Below are 22,043 nucleotides of genomic sequence, written 5' to 3'. Positions count from 1 at the left end.
AAGAAAATCTTCTGGGGAAATAAAAAGCATGCAAAGACCCACAGGTGAACAATGCAAAATGGATGGATGCTGCCTTTGCCTTCTCTCCCATGCAGTCTTTCTAGGCATGCAACACTAGAATAGATATAATACCCTGACATTTCCAGTTGCTCCACAGACAGTCCATCTTGGTAGAATCGGCACTGGCTTGCATCTTGAAGAATTAGGAATTGCGGCTCCTTTCCTGGGTTCTCACTGAGGCATTCCAAAGCATGAATAGGTTAGTGGGTATCACGGCTGCTTCCTTGCACTGGCTACAGACCGATGCTGTAAGCAGAACAGGGAGAGGGGGGAGGGCATATTGTACGCGCTGCAGTCTTCACTGCAGCAAATCAGCACTGTGATGTGGTTGCCCTAGGGAGCAGGCTCCTTTGAAAAAGGGATGCAGTTGCCTATCAAATCAAAAGCATTCGCTTGGAGGCTGAGCTCTGTTAAGTCATCGAAATGGTTAACTGAACCTGACAGCACAGAAACAAAAACAAATTGGGTGGGGTGGGGTGGGGCTCAGCTTCCTATGTATTTACTCCCCCTGTGACTATTAATGTTCCAGAAATTTCTGGAGAACATTAAGAAATCCACTGTTTTCTTCAGATGGATGGAGGGCCAAATCCCCCTCATTTACACCTGTCCATCTGCAGGAGTCCTGCTCCTGGTCACATCTGTGCAGGGCCAGAGAGGGCATGGCTACAGCTCAGGGCAGAAGCCAGCTCCAGAAATGCAGCCCAGTCTCTCTTTATTTTTTTTTAAAATGGGCTGCGAACTGAGATTTGACCAAATAGTCCAGAGACGCAAGGAAACGACAGAGTAAATAAACCACCAAAATGTTCGCCGCTTTCCAAGTCTGGGTACAGGACAGAGCACAAATGAGCAGAGACTGGATTCCAGTCACCATGCCCAAGCCCCCCAGTCTGTGCATCACACAAAAAAGCAAGCGCAGAAAGGGGAGTGTGTATGATAATGGGACTTTGGAGAGACGGAGTTAGGAGACAGCAACGACCTGGGGCTATGTTCCTAGGAGGTACATTAGACAGTTCTTAAACAAACGTTGTATTAAAGGTGGCCCCACATGATGTACATGTGGTACGAGCATCTTTAAATGTAAAGAGGGCCTGCTCTCTGCATAAGGCATGGAAGCCATGAATTCTTGAATTCTAATCCCAGCTTGGACACTGATTTCCCCTTAGCCAAGTCACTTACCTTCCTTGCCTCAGTTTCCCCAGCAGTAAAATGAAGGGTAGTACTTCCCCATTTCCCTTGCAGAGACATGGCAAGGGTTAATTAATCTAGCATCCTAGAGATGAATAGCACTGGCAATAAGCAGACTTAGCATTTACACAGTGTTTGGCCTTTTCAAAGCACAGTCCATATATTAATCAATCCTCAAAACATCCCCTAATAAGTGTTATTATCCCCACAAGTCACTGTCAGCACTGGGATTAGACTTCCAGTGTACCCAGCTCCCAGACTGGTATTTAATCTTCTAGACCCGTGGTCCCCAGACTGTGGGGTGCGCCTTCCTAGGAGGGCACGGAGGAACATTTAGAAGGCCATGGTGGGGCCTGGGCCAGCCCACATAGTGGATGGGGAGGGAATGCCACCCAGCCCTGCTCTGTTCAGCTCTGCTCTGGCCCCAGCCCCAGCTCAGGCTCTGTTTCTGGCCCCCGCCCCGGTCCCGGCCTCGGCCCCCAGCCCCAACAATAGCCCCACTCCCAGCTGTGGCACCTGGTTCCAACCAAGTCCCCGGCTGTGGCTCCCAGGGTGGGGGATAGGGTTGCCAACTTTCTAGTCGCACAAAGCCAAACACCCTAGCCCTGCCCCTTCCCCGAGGCCCTGCCCCTTCCCTGAGGCTCCACCCCCACTCACTACATTCCCCCTTCCTCGGTGGCTCGCTCTCCCCCACCCTCACTCACGTTCACTGGGCTGGGACAGGGAGTTGGGGTGCGGGAGAGGGTGAGGGCTCCGGCTGGGGATGCGGGCTCTGGGGTGGGGCTGGGGATGAGGGGTTTGGGATGCAGGAGGGTGCTCTGGGTTGGGGGGGCTCAGGGCTGGGACAGGGAGTTGGGGTGTGGGCTTACCTCAGGCAGCTCCCAGTCGATGGTGCTGCGGCGCTAAGGCAGGCTAGTCCCTACCTGTCCTGGCGGCACCGCACTGCACCCTGGAAGCAGCCAGCTGGTCTGGGTCCTAGGCGGAGGCACAGCAGGTGGCTCTGTGCACTGCTCTCACCTGCAGGCACTGCCCTCCCCCCCACTCCCATTGGTCAGGAGCTGGCCAATGGGAGTACGGAGCCGGTGTTCGGGGTGGGGGCAGCACGTGGAGCCCCACAGCCCCCCTGCCTAGGACCTGGCTCAGCTGGCTGTTTCCAGGGTGCAGCACGGTGCCAGCCAGGACAGGTAGGGACTAGCCTGCCTTAGCACCACAGCACCATAGACCAGACTTTTAACAGCCCGCTTGGCAGTATTGATCGGAGCCACCAGGGTCCCTTTTCGACCGGGTGTTCTGATTGAACCGGACACCTGGTCACCCTATGGTGGGAAGTGGGCAGCAGTAAGGGGGGGCATAAGGTAAAAAGTTTGGGGACCACTTTTCTAGACCATGCCATCACATTAAATATTGTTATTGATACATTCTAATTGTACATTAAACTCAGTCTCAGTGTAACAGTCACATAAATATCAAGGGCTAAATTCTCCAGTTTTCATCCTGGATACATTTAATTCCCACTGAACCCAATGTATTGTAAAAAATCCTTGTGTTGCAGATACAGCTTTGTACATTGCGCACCCACCCATAGGGAGCTGGGACTGGACTGCTTCAGAGAAACAGGCCTCTAGCGCTTAAGCTAACAGAGGTCCCCTAGAGCTGGCAGTAGCAGGTCCCTTATCTTCCTCTTGGACAACTTCTCCCACAGTCAAAGCCAATATCTGGCGAGAATCTTAATATGGAACCCGTTGATCTTTACACAGTAAAATCTGCTAGTGCTACTATAGCCAAAGGCCTGATGACCTCATTGTTTAGGTTTTAAAATCATTTTCAAAGGCCAGAAAGGCAGACCTGATCCCTCTCATGCAGGAGTCATTGTAGAAATGAGAGGGATGAACTAATGGAGAAGATGATCAAAGGCAAGGGGGAAGTGAGGACTAAGGAATACATAAAATAAGGGTTGCATTTCCCTCATGTTAGCCCCTGATTTACAGGATTCTCTGGCATGGTTAATAGAGGTGAGTGAGCCATTACTGTAGGGATCACTACCTGACTAATTTCTGTCTATCCCTCTAATCCCAAATCTTGGCTCCCCACAAGTAGTCAATATGTTAGTTTAACGTCTCCAGCTGCAGGATGATACCCTGGGCAGCACAGTGCCCTGTACCACCGCGCTGTGGCATGGTTCTATCCTGATTCAGAGGGGAACGTGGCAGCAATTGGATCATCAGTACCACTTCCTAAAGGTCTGCTCGTTTAAACAGTGACCCAGCCCAACCTACATTGCTTACGAGATCTCGTGAGATCAGAGCTTGAGATGGTAATGCTTCCAGCCATTTAGGTACATGGACCCAGACTCATAGCATCATAGAAACATAGGGCCAGCAGTGACCTTGAAAGGTCAGCAGTGACCTTGAGAGGTCATCTAGTCCAGTCCCCAGCCGTGAGGCATGACCAAGTAAACCTGGATCATCCCTTCCAGGTGTTTGTCCATCATGGGGATTCCATAACCTCCCTTGGGAGCCTACTGCAGAGTTTTAACTATTCTTATAGTTAGAAAGTTTTTTCTAACATCTCACCTAAATCACCCCAGAATGATATTAGCCCTTTTCGCATCTGCATCACATTGTTGACTTATATTCAGTTTGTGATGCACTACAACTCCCACATCTTTTTCAGCAGTACTACGGCCTAGCCAGTTATTTCCCATTTGGTAGATGTGCATTTGATTTTTTCCTTTCTAAGTGATGCACTTGTCTTTATTGAATTTACGTGACAGACCACAACAGCTCTGAAGCACCTGTTACAATCTAGCACATCAAATCTCATGTACTCATGCCATTCATTGAAAGGAGGTGGGCGTGTGACAAGCTATATTTAAACAACATTTAAGGTCTTACACCAGGGGTTCTCAAACTGGGGGTTGTGACCCCCCAGGGGGTCGCAAGGTTATTACATGGGGGGTTGCGAATTGTCAGCCTCCACCCCCAAACTCCACTTTGACTCCAGCATTTATAATAGAGTTAAACATATAAAAAAAGCGTTTTTAATTTATCAGGTGGGGTCTCACTCATAGGTTTGCTGTGTGAAACGGGTCACCAATACAAAAGTTTGAGAACCGCTGTCTTATACCCTTAATGCACAGGAATTCAAAAATCAGGCTAAAACTGTCTTCAGCTCAACCCGGGGTGCAATGCTTTTGAAAGAGTTTCCAAATGGTTTGATGTTTTCAAATTTAACTCGAGGTCTCTCAATCTCAAGGCATACTGTGTCACATTAAGGACAAAGCCATATCTTGATTTTATGACATTTATCACTTTGATTGTCTTCCTTAATATTGGGCTATGCAAACATTTTGTCTCATTAAACTGTTTTCAGAATTAGCACCAGAAATGGCCGTGATGCATTGTCAGAAGTTATGTAAAAATATCCCAACACTAAAGAGATTTGTGAAATGTTTGAAGGATATTATAGACAAAAAGAAAAGGAGTACTTGTGGCACCTTAGAGACTAACCAATTTATTTGAGCATGAGCTTTCGTGAGCTACAGCTCACACGAAAGCTCATGCTCAAATAAATTGGTTAGTCTCTAAGGTGCCACAAGTACTCCTTTTCTTTTTGCGAATACAGACTAACACGGCTGTTCCTCTGAAACCTGTCATTATAGACAAAGGGCATCCAATAGACATACAGTTTAGTTATGGGTCTGCCAATATTTCCATGAAAAACCCTTGGACTGCATTCTGGCCCTACTCCGGCTGCTACATGCTGTTCTGGGGAAATGCTGGCATAGGGGACATGCTGGGTACAGGGCTAGGGGCGTATTCATTGTATTAATCAGCACTACAGATTTTCTGGGCTGCAGAGCAAGTCGTAGGCAGCCCAGCAAAAAGGCCATAAGTTATTGCAGCCCCTGGGGCCACTCTAACTTACACCAGACTCTATTTCAGCCTCCACAATGGTCCAGAGCCTGGGCTGCACAAAGTCACCTTTGCCCTGACTCTCTCTGAGCTGTGTATCTTAGGAGATGCCATTTTTCAGGGTTTTAGCCCATAAACCCATTAAAAAGGTGCTTTGGGCTTACTGGTCAAGTTCATATCTGTAGCTGTATGTCTATGGCTAAAGAAACCATAGGTCTCAGTTTCCAAGAGATGCCTCAGTCTCCCAGGAACTTCCTTCGGGAGGTCTGGAATGTCTGGGATTTTCATATCACCAATCAAAGTGTTTGGGTTGTTTGCAGTGACAAGAGTTTTGTTTGAGACAAGCTGCCTCACTGGTATAAGATGAATTACACACCTCTGTTTCACTCCCTACATAGCAAGTATGGTTCACGTACCATTGTTTAAGGCCAAAGCTTGCCATAGCATCAGGCAACAGCCTCGCAATAGAAGTCCAGTCAATTGATGGTCCAGGCTAGTCAGGGTAAACTACTTTGCTTTAGCCCCTCGGGTGGGATGGGGACTGGAGAGCAAGGGGGGGTGGGTAACAGGTGGTCCTTCTAGCCCTCCTTTCTGAGGGGTCTTGGGAGGAGCGGGGGGGAAACTGACAGGGCTCAGCCTCTCCTTGATCCGCTCTGCTGCTCCAGCTGGAGATTGCCCAAACCAGGCTGGGCAGACCGGAGAATGGAATCAGACTGCAGAGCACCTGAGGATTTCATTGCTCCAAGAACGTCCCAGTTGTTGATTCTGAAAATATGTTCACCTTAGGATGCAGGCGCCATTAATTCCCAATTGCCCAAGTACTATATAAATTGTGGTTTGTGACCAAAGTATTTTTTTAAAACCACCTTAATACAGGGCCACAAACATCTCCCAGTAATACCGAATACAATTTAAGCAAAACAAAACCAAACAAAAAATACCCCTATGCTTAAAAGTGACCTTTTAGGGGTAAGGTGCATCATGGTTCATAGATCACTACTGCTGAGCAAGCAGCTATGGCCCCAGTCCTCACTAAACTCAATGGGGCTCCATGTGGGCACCAGCATCCACCTATGTGGAGCCCACTGAAGGATCGGGGTGTTTGTTTGAATCCTTGTCATTTACAGAAGAGATCCAGTACTTTGTCTGTATTTGGGGAAATCTCTGGGGTCTGGTGACCTACCTATTAATATTCAGCGCCAGTTTTCTACTCAAACCATTGGCTTTTGCTACATGGCATGAGGCACATCAGCACTTAATTCACCCCCATACTCTAAAGAAACCATCATTCCATTTTTTTCTTGTCAACTTAACAAAGATCCACTTCACTGAGCATCCTACATCCCCACTGTACTTCTAAACTCCAAACTTAGCTAAGATTTTAGCCCATGGACTAGAACAGGTCCTCTGGGTCTAATACATAAGACCAGTCAGGATTTACTCCTGCCTTTTCAATTACAGACAATTTTCCTTGGCTCTTTAATGCACTGTCTGCCTCACAGAGATAATAAAAATAAGGAAATTATTCCTGCCACTGACTAGAAAAATCATTTGATTCCCTCCAGTGAGGCTAACGATTGTAAATGCTTGGAAACCTTGTAATCAGGTGTTTCTTTTCTCAGATGGATGCAGTTGTTACATTATCATTTCTCCTTCAAGGCTTGATCCTATAGGGTGATAAGTTCCTGCCACTCCCATGGACACATCGATTTGCCTAATAGGACTGGGACCTTTTCTGAAGGGGCTTGCATGAAGGCTGTTCCATGTTCCCCACATTCTCACCATGCTATTGCACTTAAGCCTCTTGCTGTTAACTTTATATAATTTATGCCATTGTCAGGTGCAGCAGTTGGCACTATGGATAACCTCATTTCATTAATCTCTCTCTTAATGCACCAGTAATCAAGAGGAAGGACAGCTTTGTGGTTAAGGTGCTGGCGTGGGACTTCACTGATAATTCCCTGTTCTGCCACGAACTTCCTGTGTGACCTTGTGCATCACTTAGCCCTTCAGTTCCCTCCCTTTCTCTGTCTTGTCTATTTAAATTGCAAGCTCGTTGGGATATCAGCTGCCTCTTATTATTACGGCACCGAGCACAATGGGGCCACAATCTCTGCTCAGACTACTGGCCACTATTGTGATTTGAATGATACTAATGACATATAGGAAGAGGAGTATAAAACACCTAACAGTTGGCTGGAGATCATGCAAACTTTTAAAGAAGCCTGGGGATTGCCTGTCAGGTGGCCAAACTCCTCTTCCCACTTGGACAGGGCTAAGTGCTGCTCTGAGGGGGTGGAGAGAGGAAGAGAGTTAAGGAACCGCTTCCTTCCCCCAACATACCCAACCGTGGCAGGGAGGATACACTTCTAGCAAGCTCTGATGGCACACCAGGGCCCTGGGCCCATTCCACATTTGGCAGCAGTTGTTAAAAGTACCTTTTTGGTGCAGTGGCGATGACTGCTACCGAATGCATCCCTCCCACTCGGTCCCTGAGCCACCCTCCTCCTATGTTGGCAGCTTAGCTGGCCTAGTGAAGAACCACTAACCCTCCTCTATCACCATTTTCCACTTGCAGAGCCATGAGGAGGAAACGCAAGACCATGCCTGGAGGCGGGAGCACCCTGGTTCATTTACTGTCCCCAAATTCCAACCCACATGCCTCGGGGAGTCAGGGTAGAGAACCCCACTTGCCTCCCAGTAAGCCCATCCCCCTGGATTCTCTCCCACAACCCTCAGAGAGAGGCAGGAATTTACCCAGGAATAACTGCTATGCTTGGGTAGAAAGCCAATGACTTTATATCCCCTCCTAGTAGGCTGGGACCCAGCCACAATCAGCAAAAGGGATCAGCAAGGGACCACTGGGGGAGCCCCAAATACAGCCCCAGCAATAACACAACACACTGAGCCCCCCACACTTAACAACAAAAGAATCCTAACGTAACCAACAAACTGTCCAAATGGCCCAGTCTCTGAGTCTCCAGACAGGGCACCTGGTGCCCCTTGCAGAGGCCACATATGATCAGGAGTGGTAAGTTCTGGTCTCTACTGCATCTCCAGGTGTCTGTCCCTGTGGTCACCATGCTGGTCAGGGCTTCCTCTGCAGGGTCTGGACCACTCTTGCAGAAGTGTGCCTGGCCCGCTTTCTGGGCCGATCTCTCAGTCCAGCCTGCATTTGGGCCTGCTCCTTCTATCAGCATGTGCTCTTCTCCCACCCAACTGGGCCAGAGGCAACCAGGTAGCCTGAACAAATCCCCTCTCCCTAGGCTGGCTTGAGCTCCCTCTTTGGAGTGGCATCCCCCTTTTCCAAGGGGAGGCAAGGAAGTCAGGGGTGGGATTTCTTCCCAGGCTTCTAGCCAACCAGAGCTCTGGGGGTCGAGGAGTCAGCTCTCGTCCCACCACTCATGCTCAGCCAGTGCTTAGTTGGCAACTACTGAGCATGGAGGGCTGTGCCTCATGGCTGACACCTCTCTCTGCACTCCCTTGCCCAAGGGAGCCAGGACTCAAATGAGGGGGTGCTGGAAGGGCAGATCAAGTGTAGCTGTGACACAGCACTCATCCAAGCAGCCACGCATTCGAAAAATATGGTGCTCCTTCGAAACGCAGGAGTACAGCAAGCCAGCGGCACATAGCTCCACATCCAGCCTTACAGGGAGGAGAGTGGAGCAGCTGCCTCTCCATCTGCACCTCCCTGTACCTCTATTGGATGAAGCCCAAATTTTAAAGCTCCTAGTGCTAGTATCTATTCGGATATAAAGAGCAGGGGTAGTTTGACCATCATGTGCAGAAATAGAACTGTAACTGAGTCTAGTTAAAGAGTGCACAAGTACAAGGTACACTGTGCTTGTTTATGGCAGGACAGAGAAATTAGACTGATGGGCTTGTGGTTAAGGCGTTGGACTGGGAATCAGGAGATCAGGCACCATTTTCCACCTCTGTGACTTTGGGCAAGTTATGAGGGTTGGCATTTTCAAAGGTACCTCTGGAAATTAGGTGCTAACTTCCTACTGAAATTCAAGGGGATTGGGGCACCCAGCACCTTTGAAAAACTCAGCCTTAATCTTTCTGTGTCAAGTTCCTGCCACGTCCGTAACAGGAAATAAGAATATTCCCCTACTTCACAGGGACAATATGAGAATAAATATATTAATGGTAGAGTGTTGGAGGCCATATAAGACAATTGCTAAAAGTGCCATAGCAGTTTCAGCTATTTCAGGCAAATGGCAACACAATACTCATATTAAACTGAATTTAAATAGCAGTAAAATGCCTTTTGTGTCATAGTCCAATCATTGGCCTCTTTGGGAGTGAGACATTTTGAGACAGAAAATTCTCTCTATGAATCACAAAGGGAAAGAACGGGTATGAGCAATCATGTGCTCTAGATTGTTCTCATGCAGCTTGGGGTAGCAGGGAAGTCACAGCAGGCTGCATCTCAGAAATAGGGAAGCCTATCTGTCGGCTGCTAATATGGGAAATTTGGCAAGGCTTTCAGATTACTGATGAGGGAAGGAGGGAGCTCAGCAGGAAGCCGTCTAGCTATATCCTAAGATAATGCATCTCCTGGAAACAGAGAGGAGGAAGAGAATTATTACAATAACAGGGCTGTGAGTAAACAAGGACAACAAAGGATAGAAAATACCAGAACACAGAGCATACACAAGTGCCCTGAGAGAGGGGCAGTCTAGGTGGAATAGGGTTGAGTGTGTGAAGAGAAATCATACAAACATTTTGGGCTGAGAGATGCTACTGCCAGTGAAGATAACCGGGCTGATTTTTAGATGATGTTATGGACCCTGAGGGAATTAGAAATCATAGAATATCAGGGTTGGAAGGGACCTCAGGAGGTCATCTAGTCCAACCCCTTGCTCAAAGCAGGACCAATCCTCAACTAAATCATCCAGCCAGGGCTTTGTCAAGCCTGACCTTAAAAAACAAAGATTAGATCAGGAAATGATCTTCCAGAGCCCGAGACTGTAAAATGGTTAGAATTGTGTTTCCTGGTGGAAAAAAAAGTGTGAGGACACTTTTGTATTACTTTGTGATGGTACCTGGGAGAACAGCCATAAAAAAACAAAGCAAGGGCACGTGCTTCCACAGGCAGCATTGAGTCACTATAACCTGGGATGTACCCATTCAAGGGGGCCGCTGGCATGAAGGCATACCCAGGAAATAGTGTGAGCAAAGCAAAACAGAGAGAGATTCCAATCCTGATTCAGCAAAATAAATACTGAATTTCCACACCATTGACATTGACCCTTAGGGTCTTCCATGGCTCAGCATGAAGTTGAATTTGGCATGTGCAGGCATGTGCTAAATCTGGCACTAAATTCAAACTGAAACGAGGAAGGAGAGAAAAGAACAAACAGATAATAGGGGAGGCAGTAGAATTTGCTGGAAATACAGAGACCTTCATGGTGGAGAGAGGTAACCAGGGATCTCCCACAGGAAAATCGATTCAGTCTCAGGGTATTTGAATAAAAAGGGGCATCACCGCCCCCTTTGTAATACAGTGACAAGGGGGTGCCAGATTTGGAAGTTTTCAAAGTTGATTATATGAGAAAATTTCATTTTCTATTCTGTAGGCAAAAGGGTTAAAATTACAATCACAAAACCATATAAAGTATAGAGAACAAAGCTATAGTAGTCAGGGAATTCAGAGTTGCATAAGAATACAATAAACCCAATTACTAGCATATCCTATTAAACCCACAGAGGAAGCTTAGCGCAGTAGTCTATGACTTGGGAGACTGGGTTCAGTTCCCTGCTCAGCCACAGACTGTGTGTGACCTGGGACAAGCGTCTAAGTTTCCCATTTGTAGAACAGGGATAAAATACTTCCCTACCTCACAGATCTTTTGTGATACTGCTATAACTGGGGCCATATATGTACTACAGATAGATAGCATTAAAAACAATGGGACAACTTGAGAAGCAGTTGTTACTAATTATGAGTAAGGGTAGCAGAATCTAGCCCTGAAAATGCATTCAGTTAAAGTTTTCTGTCCAGAACTGCTGGATAAGGTAAGTATGTGTGTTTCCTGGTGCATAGGTGAGAAATATTGTACTACTTCTGTAACCCTTTCTGTGTAAGAGTCATTATATGGTGCTGATGCAGGTTGAGTGCAACTCCTTTGAAGTTCGTGGGTGTGACACATCTATCCTTCATTCAGGATAAAGGTAAGAAGTAGGGCTGTCAAATGATAAAAAAAATTAATCACGATTAATCGCACTGTTAAACAATAATAGAATACCGTTTAATTAAATTTTTTGATGTTTTCTACATTTTTAAATATATTGATTTCTATTACAATACAGAATACAAAGCGTACAGTGCTCACTTTATCTTTATTTTGAATACAAGTATTTTCACTGTAAAAAACAAAAGAGATAGTATATTTCAATTCACCTAATACAAGTCCTGTAGTACAATCTCTTTATCATGAAAGTTGAACTTACAAATGTCGAATTATGTAGAAAAAAAACTGCATTCAAAAATAAAACAATGTAAAACTTTAAAGCCTACAAGTCCACTCAGTCCTACTTCAGCCGACCGCTCAGACAAACAAGTCTGGCTACATTTACAGGAGATAATGGTGCCCGCTTCTTGTTTACAATGTCACCTGAAAGGGAGAACAGGCGTTCGCATGGTACTGTTTGTAACTTTGTAAGTTACATTTTCATGACAGAGATTGCACTACAGTACTTGTATGAGGTGAATTGAAAAATACTATTTCTTTTGTTCATCATTTTTACAGTGCAAATATTTGTAATAACATAATATAAAGTGAGGACTATACAGTTTGTATTCTGTGTTGTAATAGAAATCAATATATCTGAAAATGTAGAAAAACATCCAAAAATATTTAACTTTCAATTAATGTTCTATTAACAGTGCGATTAATTGCAATTAATTTTTTAAATCACAGTGAATTTTTTGAGTTAATTGCATGAGTTAACTGCAATTAATTGACAGCCCTAGTAAGAAGCAGTTCAACTCCTTTTTGCCGTAAGATGTTTGAAACAACAGGAGTCACTACCCAACACAGAGACAGCATGCAAGGTTGGTCAGGAGCTGAGCTATGTGCGGGAAAGGTTTTGCACCGTATTGGTGGGTGGAGCTGTGCGTGTCTACAAGCAGAAGCATCCAGATGCAACCAGAGAGAAGCCGCGAAAAGCCAAGTAGACACCAAGAGAAGCATTGAAAATATGGTTCAGCGAGAAAGAAAAGAGGGGAAGCTTTTTGGGCAGAGTGCTGGATGGAATGAGGATTGGAATCGTGAGCAAAGGAATTGCCTCCTGTTTAAGTCCTACTGTGTTCAGGGACACAGGACCTTGTACACTCTTTGTAAATAAACAGGATTATATGAAAGAAAAAAACAGCTCCATCCTCTATTGTCCCCCTAATGGAAACAACCCTCAAGAACATAAATCTTGGCTAACTGCTCAGGCCAAAAGGGATTACAATATACATAGAAGCTTCCTAGAGTAGTTACCATATTTCAAGTTCCCTAACAGAGAACACTGCCGGGGGGAGGGAGAGCTTGAAGAGGAGGGAGTACAGTTTCCACTTTGAATATTTAACATTTATAAATAACAAGTGTAATGGCCTAAAAAAAATGTAAATGAAACGTAAATGTACCTTTTTACATGCAGTCAGACCTTTCCTACTGTGCTTCTTCCTGTTGTGCCCATGCATATTTCTCTGTAGAGCCTCTCTTTCTCAGCAGTGACTGATTGCTCATCAGGTAGCCATGAAAGTCTTTGCAAGGTGTGTGCCTGAAGTTGCACTGAACAAGCAGGATCATTTTCAGCGACTCGTCAATGCCATGTCACCCTTACTTCTGCGTGGGGTGCCCAGCTAGTAGCCACCGCTCTCCAGCCGCCCAGCTCTGAAGGCAGAGCCGCCACCAGCAGCAGCGCAGAAGTAAGGGTGGCAACCCAGTAAACACGCATGCCGCTGCTAGGGTACGCTGGGAACTGCAGTTCTACCAGAATCAATGTTGGAAAAAGAACGAGCAAGGAAAAAATCAGACATTTGTTCATATTTCAAAAATCCTCCTGGACGAAGATCAGAGGACTAAAAAAAAGAGGTCATGTCCAAGAAAACCCAGACAGATGTATGGTAACCCTACATTGGTAAGTAATACAGCTGAGGGAACCTTAAACTGCAGCAGTGCTAATTGGGTGTTCAACATTTTGACAGAGACCACTGTACATTAATAAGCTGTCCAATTAAGATGAGACTGAGGTGGCCTGTGTATCTGGAGCATGGGTGAACTTAACAGCGCCACTGAGAGGTACTCAGGCACTCCAGAGGCTAAAATCATTGATATCCGCAGCACTGGGGAAAAGTAAACTAGTAAAAATCTCCCGCAGAAATAGGAGGTTTAGTGTCAGATCACAACAATGAGGAAAGGCACGGGACGACGTTCATAGGTGGACAGACGGAAAAAATTGGACCTGTTTAGTTTAGAGAGGAAATGAAAACAAGGCTAGAGTTATACAATTAATGGTTTAGAGGAAGTAGATCAGATGCTCCAGTTTAGCATCTGCCATACAGAAAAACACAAGGCCACTCAATTAACTTCAAAAGCAACACATTTAAAACTGATCCAAGGAAATGCTCTTTGCACAATGCCTAACAAATCTATGATACTCCTTGCCACAAGATTCATCAAGACTAAAAGCTTAGTATGATTAAGAAAAAATCCAGTTACACTAAATAGAGTAAAATACATTTTTAGATGCCATATAAATCCTCATTCTCCAGGCCACAACAAAACCACTAATAGATGGGGGTTAGGAAAAAACTTCCTTTAGGGGCAGGATATTTCCAAATTGTCCACTAGGGGTTCTAGCACCTTCCTCTGAAGCAGCTGGTAGTTAGTTGCTTCCACTGTCAGAGGAAGGAGACTGAACGAGATGGAGCACCAGTCTGACCTAATGTGACAATTCATATCTTCCCAAATGCTTTTATAACTGGAATGCAAAAGGAAGAAAATACCCTTCACCCCAGGAAAATTTCAATTCAGTGATGCCTGAGAAGTTTCCCTCAGTCAGCCTACTTCCTCAGGAAGAGGAATTCTACTCAGTACCCTGGTCTGTTGTGCATAAGGTACAGAATAAACCGAACACAAATGTAAATGGAATTATTTAGACTTTGTTAGCTCATTAAAAAGCAGCAAGAATGTACACTGAGCAAAACTGAACTAGGGAATAGTTTTATCAAAGTTGATATATTCAACCACATAAGCTTCAATAGTGATTGGTAGATGATACTGTAGGAGCAGTAGTAATTGAAGAAGGCAAGTGAACGAATGAAATACGGAATTATAACGTCATATAGGGATAGCAAAATAACATTTAGACCTGATCACTGTATCTAAATGGAGCAAAGTGGCAGATTGATTCATTACATTTCCCATTTCACTATCCTTGAGAATTCCCTAGATACAGTGAGCTGGTGTGTTTGCAGGAGCTGACTGTAACATGGAGGGTTCTTTTAAATGTAATAAATCATGCATTTGTTTTTTAATTTGCACATTGAACACTGTTGGACTCTGAACATACATTTAATCACAGTTGGAGTATAAATCTACAAAATGCCATTTAGCAAACCCCTAATTCTGAATGCATGTACAATTTGCACTTGTAGGACTCTTCCTAAATTATTTCTGAAATAACAAGAAATGTGTGACCCAGCAAAGCTATGAAGATGTGAACCTAGCATTTCAGCATGCATAGCAGTGTACAAAACCACAGCTGGACAAATACTGAAAAGTATTTGTTGGAATTTTTAAACAAATTTGCTCCACTTTCCATTTTACTTTCTGAAAATATCCCAGCAAGTGGTGGTTTGCTGAAACTGCCAGTCCTAAACAAATACTGCAAAATATTCCTGGAAAGCGAGTTTTCAATTCCTCATCCCATGTAATTGCATGATGTAAACACCTGATTTTAAGAGTTACACTCTTGCAACCAGGAGACCAAAAACTATTACGTGTCTATGTCCAATCCAGAGAGCTCATATTTCAGATTTCTTGCAACCACATAAAGACCAAGAATTAATTTATAAACACTTTTAGTTAATTTCTAGTTTATAAATATATTTGAGAAAACCACGATCTGTTTGTGGACTGTCAGGAATGGAAAAAGAAGAGGAGAAAAACCATCAGATAAATTACTTAGTGTGAGTGTAAGGGGAGTGTTGCCCCCTTACTAACATTCAGTGGGGGTGTTTTAGTTGCTAGCTCCCAGTACTAAAAATGGGGACGGGTCAATGGGGAATCAGGACCTTGAGACTGACAGCCACCAGGAACAATGGGGAGAGGCCAATGCTCCAGGTCAACCTGGCTAATCAGGGAGTGAGGAGGCCAGGGAGGTCCCGTCCTCCATGTGAGCTGGATTTGCCTGGGTTAGACAGTGGGGCCGAGCTAAGGAGAAAGCAGGGGCCCAAGCTGTCCTGGGAGCAGAGCTGTGCCAGATCCAGAGAGAGCACCCCTGTCCTGGGAGCAGAGCTGCAGCCCCAAAGCCAGAGGCACAGCCCAGAGAGAGCAGACTTGCCCTGGGAGCAGAGCTGCAGCAACCAGAGCCAGAGGGGTCAGAAAAGCAGCCCAGGAAGCAGGTCAGTGCTGGGAGCAGAGTCACAGAAGCAGCCTGCAGAGCAGACCTGTCCTGGGAGCAGAGCTGCAGCAATCAGAGCCCGAGGGGCCAAAGAAGCAGCCCAGGGAGCTGGAGGCAGAGCAGCAGCAGCAGTGCAGAGACCGAGTGGTGCAGCTGGGGCTGGAGCAGTCTGGAGCTGGGTGCGGTGAGCAGTTGGGGAGAGCGAGGGGGACCCTGGGCAGCGGGCCCAGCACAGGGAGACGCCTCAGCCAAGAGGCTCTGCAGGCCAGGCTTGGATCATAACCCCGACAGGGCGGGGGCGACACTGGGAAGAAGGGTCCTACCACTGAGAGCCTGAGAACGTGTGGCCACCACCAGAACAAGTGTCCAACCCACAGCATCCCTGCAGCACAGCCAGGGCCTGAGAAGAAGGCCTGGGACTTACAGGGAACAGACTGTGAACTGCCCTGACATTCCAGAGACACTGTTTGTGATGTTCCCTGCCACAGAGCGGGCTGATGTGTTTCCTTTCACCTTTCCCATTTTTCCTTATTCTTTTTAAAATTAATTGTTGATTAAATAACTTGCATTTGCTTTAACTTGTATGTAATGGTCAGTGGGTCAGAGAAGTGCCCAGTTCAGAGAAAGTACCCCGGAGTGGGGACACCCTAGCCCCTGTCCTAGGTCAAGCCCCCCAGGAATCCTGGGCCCAGCCTTGTTGGGGTTACGAGGACTCTGCCAGACAGGAGAGTGGAAGGGGAGTCCTCAAGGGCAGGGAGGCCACTGGGTAAAGGAAGTGGGAGCAAGGACTCAGATCCTTTCGCTAGCCCACTTCACCGGGGTAGTGCAGAAGCCAGGAAAGTTCCCCACAATAGCGGGACTATTTCCCTGTTTACATGAGCTGTTTGCCTGGCTCTGGATCAATGGCTCTCGAGCTTTTCCATGGCTCCATGGTAGAACAGGAAAAAGTTCCAGGATCCTCCTGCCATCACGCAATACAGAAAGGGAAGGTGGTCACGACTCTCTGGATCTGTTTGTGTCCTTCAGGTTGAGAGCCTGTGCTCTAGACATATGGATTGAAGAAGGCATAAGAACTGCTGCATTAGATCATGTGCTCTAGCAGCCTGTGTGAAGTGACAAATAGAACATGACACTATACATTTCTGCTCCTTACCATAAACAGCCTTAAATGGCATTAATCTGTCTTCTGTTGACTCAGAATGAAGCAAATATTGGACTCAGTATTGGCTCATAGGAGCTTAAGCAATGCTGAGGAAGGGAGGAGGCTCAGGGTGGTGTGGTGCATTGGAGGTATTATTCCTTTAGAGGACTTGGGGAAGCACAAGGAGGGGCACCTCTTACTGCATATGTACGGTAAGTGTAGCTAGTGCCCCTCACAGTGCAACCATCCTGGTGCAATGGAGAAGGGGTCACCTCGCTCCCACCCAGACATGACCCCTTCAGGGATGCTAGCATTGCAGGTGATGCCTAGGACACAGCTTGTCCCAGGCTCCTGCTCCAATGCGTAAGAGGGGAAAGAGCTAATGCTCTGGCATAGGGAGAGGCAGAACTCAGCCCGGCATGGCTTATTTTTGACTCCCAATTAGCTGGCAAGTAAAAGTGATGATTCCGTTGTGCATCTGAAGTGTCAGAAACCCCTCTGCGGATTTCCCCAAAGCAGAGTAAATAATGCAGGTCTCAGATTGGCATGAATCACGCGGAGCCATCAGACAGCTTGAGGTGACATTTCTGACCAGCGCCAAAGAAAGAATGTAGTGAAAAATGTTTAAAAGGACAGTGCTGTGCTTTTGCTAATACAGAAAAGTGGGAGGTTCTACTGCAAGAAGGAATTCCTCTCTGTTTAAATGACCTCATTACTATTAATATGTGCTACCTCCCAAATAGACCAGTAGCACTTTTCAGAGTTTGAAAAGCCCTTCATGAATTAGTGGGGGGGGGGGGGGAGGAAGGAAATGATTTTTATTAAGAAAAAACACCACCACCACAACAAACCCTCTGCTTATTGTGGAGTGATGAATTCATCTCAGTGCCGCACTCGAACCAAGCCATAGAAGATGCTCTCTCTTATGGCACGATAATGAACAGTAAGCCTGGGATCAGATGGAAAACAGTGGGTCTGACTCTGCTCTCAGTTACATCGGTGTAAAGCAGGAGTCACCCTACTGAAGGCAAACTCAGCTAATGTACATCTGTGTAGCTCCACTGAAGTCAATGGGACTATGCCAGTTTACTCCGAATGAGGATCTGGCCCAATGAAGTTCCTCGGCTGTCTGAGCCCAGAATGTGGTCCAAAAGCCCTAGTAAATACAAAGAGCTGAAGGACGCAAGGTGGGGCAGAGGACATGGGAGCATGGCCAGGCACACTGGGAAAGAGGAGGCTGCACCACTCTCTCTACAAACCAGATAGCTGGGTGGGAGAGGCCTGTGCTAACTCAGGGCTCTGGCTTAATGCCATAACCAGTGTAAACAAAACAAAACAAGCTGGTCAGTTGTAATGGAGATCCACTTGCCTTGGGGAACAGTGCTCAGCATTCACACAGTGCTTACCCTCTTCAAAGTTTTCTAGCGCACCATTACCCTCTGAGGCACTGCAGGGAAGAAAGTTCAGTACTCTTCATCTCACAGATGAGGAAAGCGAGGCAGAGAGATAAAGTGACTTCAAGAGAAGATCGTCATCAAAGCTGTGAGTACGGCTCAGGAATTCCTGGTTCTCAGTCCCACGTTCAGACCACAGCCTCCATCTCCCTGGATGCACAGTGAAACAGCTGGGTGCGATGGGCTTTCAGTGAGTCCAAGGCAGGGCACCCGCAGAACACTGTCTGGGTTCCTGGAAGGCTGCTGCAGACCCCAGCACTTCCTGGGTCTGTGGCTCAGCACCAAAGACCCGCCACACCAGGGCTTCCAGCAATGCCAGGGCTTCCTGTGGGAGCCGGGAGGTCCTGGAACAGGCTCCCAGAGTGCAGCTCCAAGGCTGGCTTAGAGTCTGGAAGTCCTGGTGTCCCTGTCCCTGGGGCAGTCCACTTGGCCAGGCTGCCTGCGAGCTGCAGACCCTGGGAGCCGCGGGGCAAAACTGGCATTCTTGTGTCATTTGCAATCAGCAGCTACCACTCCGGTTTGGGAGAAAATTTCACTTTGGACACACCACGCTCAGCATCTCTGAAATAATTTTTGTTTCTGGTTTCTCTTTTTGATGAGAAAACCTGAAAAAATTCAGCTTCAGTTAAATCTGAACCAATTATTTATGTTTGGATTTTTGAATTTGGTCCCCAGTTGTTATTCACTCAGCTCTAGTCTCAAGTCAGACCTTCAAACCCACGAGTCACTGTTGAAAATGCAGGGCACCCCAGTATCTTTCACAGACATTTGTCAGAAACAGACATATTGCAATTAGTTAAAGGAATTTAGTCACTTTGGGCCAGATTGCAAGCCTCCCACTTATATCAATTCAAAGACTGCAAGGCCAGAAGGGATCATTGTGATCATTTTTCATAACCACCTGCATAACACAGGCCATAACAGAAACAACATTAAGGAGATGCCTTGATTAGGCTTACTGTGGGGATTCTGCTCCTGCCTTCTATTTTGTAAGTGAGAGGAGGATCGTTCAACATAAAAGAAAGGCAAATATTTTAGAAGTCATTCCGTTAAGCCGTTGCCCCATTTCCCCTCATCCAACCTGTGTTTCCATGGAAACAGAAGAGGGAACTGACAGCTGACAGCAGTAAATCAGAATTAGCTTCAATGTCTGCTTCTCGCTGCCCATTCCTGCTTCCGAGTCCAAGGAAACAGATAAAACAATGAGGAGTCCTTGTGGCACCTTAGAGAGTAACAAATTTATTTGGGCATAAGCTTTTGTGGGCTAAAACGCACTTCATAAGATGCATGGAGTGCCAATACATTTGTTAGTCTCTAAGGTGCCACAAGGACTCCTCGTTTTTGCTGATACACACTAACACGGCTACCACTCAAACAAGGAAACATGTATCATTTAAAAAAATAAAATAAAAAATAAAGAATGGAGTGTTTTTTGATGATGGGTGCTTAGATTCAGCCTTTCTGCTGCCAGCCTTGGGCACTGGGGACTGCATCGTGTTGCCTCTGAATGAAACTGAATTTATCTTCGTTCTCAGTGGAAATGGAGCATGCTGTGAACAAAAATGTTTTTTGTTCTTTTGTTGATCGCAATAGTGTTGCAATAGCCTAAGCAAAGAGGGTAGAGTGCAGCACACAAAAGGGAAGTCACATAAAGGGGGAAAATATATATGGTCTCATCAGAGCTCAGGAGAATGTGCTGCTTACAGAGAGCAAAGAAAGATTCACATTGTTTGTGAAAAAGGAAGCTTTTCCTATAGACACCAAGCCTGATTCTGATCTTAGTTACACTACTGGAAATCAGGAGTAATTCCACTGAAGTCAATGCAGTTACAGTGGGGGTGAAACCAGTGTCAATAAGAACAGAATCATGCCCAAAGTCTTTGTTCTATTTGCTAGAAAGGAGAGGACAAAGCTGGTACAGTGTGAGGATACCCACAAGTAGAGCTTCCCCACAAGCAGGGAGTACATCTGCCTGAAGTGAAAGTTTGTCGAGCATCTCCAGGACAACAACTGGTCATGGACCATTTGCTCCCACAGGAAAGGGAATGATTCCTTGGTCGTATGGCCCCATCTACACAAGGAAAATGCCAATATGTCCTGGATTAGTTTTCAAGACCCAAGTTTGGAAATGGCTCCAGGGACCATCAGGCAACACAGATGGAGCCAATTTTTTTAAAAATAGGAGCTTTCAGGGGAGAAACGATGGTTCTAAGGTTAAGGCACTAGGCTGGAAATCTGGGTTCAATTCCCATCATTGCTACAGCCTTCTTGCATGACATTGGGAAAGTCACCCAGTCTTCAGTGCCTTAGTAACTAGTTCCCACACCTGTAAAATGGGAATTGTAATACTTCCTTCCCCCCCTCATCTGTCTGTTTTTCCTATTTAAATTGCCTCTTTGGCACAGGAATTGATTCTCACTGCGTGTAATTACAGTCCCTAACACTATGGAACTTTGATCCTCATTAAGGTTTCTAGGCTTTGCTGTCATGCAAATAGAATGATGAAAGTAATAATAATGAATGTTCCTGGCAGTTTGCAAGTATGGCTTTCTGCTAACAAAATGGTGAAAATCCTGTGCTCTCCTGAACTTTCCCCACAAAAAATTTGCCAGTTTTGCAGCAAGTGCTCTTTTTAGGGTGAGAAACTGCTCTATCATCTGCTGAAAGATGTGTGTTTTGGGTCTCTCCCACTCCAGAAACCTGCAAAACAAATACATAAATAAAATTAATAAAAAAAAAATCACATTAAAACTTTTTTGTCCTAGTGGTGAGGGTTCCTTCAGACAGCCCTGTGATGGATGTGGAGCAGCTCTGTAATGATTTAAAAATACTGTTGACCGAAGTATCAGAATGTTTACTGTATGAATGCTGATTGAATTTAATAGAGGTTTTTAAGGGAAAACAAGCTCAAGACAAGCTACTTCTCCTTAAACACTTGAGGGCTGTTAAGAGACAACACCAGGAAACAGCCCTGGAATGCAGGAGATTAAAAAACTATAAAAAATGATTTAAAAAAGGGTTGTTTCTCTCTCTCCCCCTCTCATGGATAGGTGTGCGGGAAAACCAGGCTGTGACACAGGCACCCACTGGGGTGTCTGAAGAAGTTAGACCTGCTTAGGTTACCATCAGAGGATGAGTATGGTAAGACGTAAGGTAACAGACATATGAGTAGATGGTTTGAAAATTCTCCCTGTCGAAATGCTTTGTTCCCACTGCAAGACAAACAATACTCTGGGCTTAAGGATGCTCCTTGATCATTGTACACCAGTGGTCATAGACTTCCAAAGAGAAGAACTGCAGGTGCCCAAACGCAGTCAGACCTGCTAGGTAAGTGCAGCTGCTGCACTGCATACTGTAACCCAGGGCCTGGGCCAAGCGTGGGAGAACTCCAGAATTCCGCTGTGGGTCGGGTAATGGCAGGATGCCTAGGACCTGAGGAGGTGCACTCAGAGACCCGGAAGGGGACAGGGCGTAGCTAGTCCTGTAACCCGGACAAGCCCTGCTTCCCAGAGTTCACAGAGGCTCCAAATGAAGAACCACCCGTAATCCTGCCATGCAAGTAGAAATCCCAGCGAGGCGCATGAATGTCTTTCTTCTCAGGTGACTTGAGTACTGGTGAGAGGTGCCCAATTGACAGTCCCGGATGGTGACTTGCTCCACAGC

General features: G+C 46.0%; 1 protein-coding gene across 3 annotated transcripts in view; it reads right to left on the bottom strand.

Annotated features, from left to right (window-relative positions):
- The window catches only part of RTN1 (reticulon 1), a 202,176-nt gene that overhangs the window by 26,798 nt on the left and 153,335 nt on the right, over positions 1 to 22,043 (bottom strand). The window contains exon 1 of one of the 3 annotated variants that reach the window (XM_073349960.1): positions 133 to 430. The exons of the other annotated variants lie outside the window; for them this stretch is intronic. Coding sequence (XP_073206061.1) covers positions 133 to 193 — 61 coding nt within the window. The 5' untranslated portion in view covers positions 194 to 430. Of the gene's footprint in view, positions 1 to 132; positions 431 to 22,043 lie in introns of those variants that run through there. 3 annotated transcript variants of the gene reach the window in all.

This window comes from Lepidochelys kempii, chromosome 6 (genome assembly GCF_965140265.1).
Source record: "Lepidochelys kempii isolate rLepKem1 chromosome 6, rLepKem1.hap2, whole genome shotgun sequence".
In the NCBI taxonomy this organism is placed as follows: Eukaryota; Metazoa; Chordata; order Testudines; family Cheloniidae; genus Lepidochelys; species Lepidochelys kempii.
This window is presented reverse-complemented; position numbering and strand designations above follow the sequence as displayed.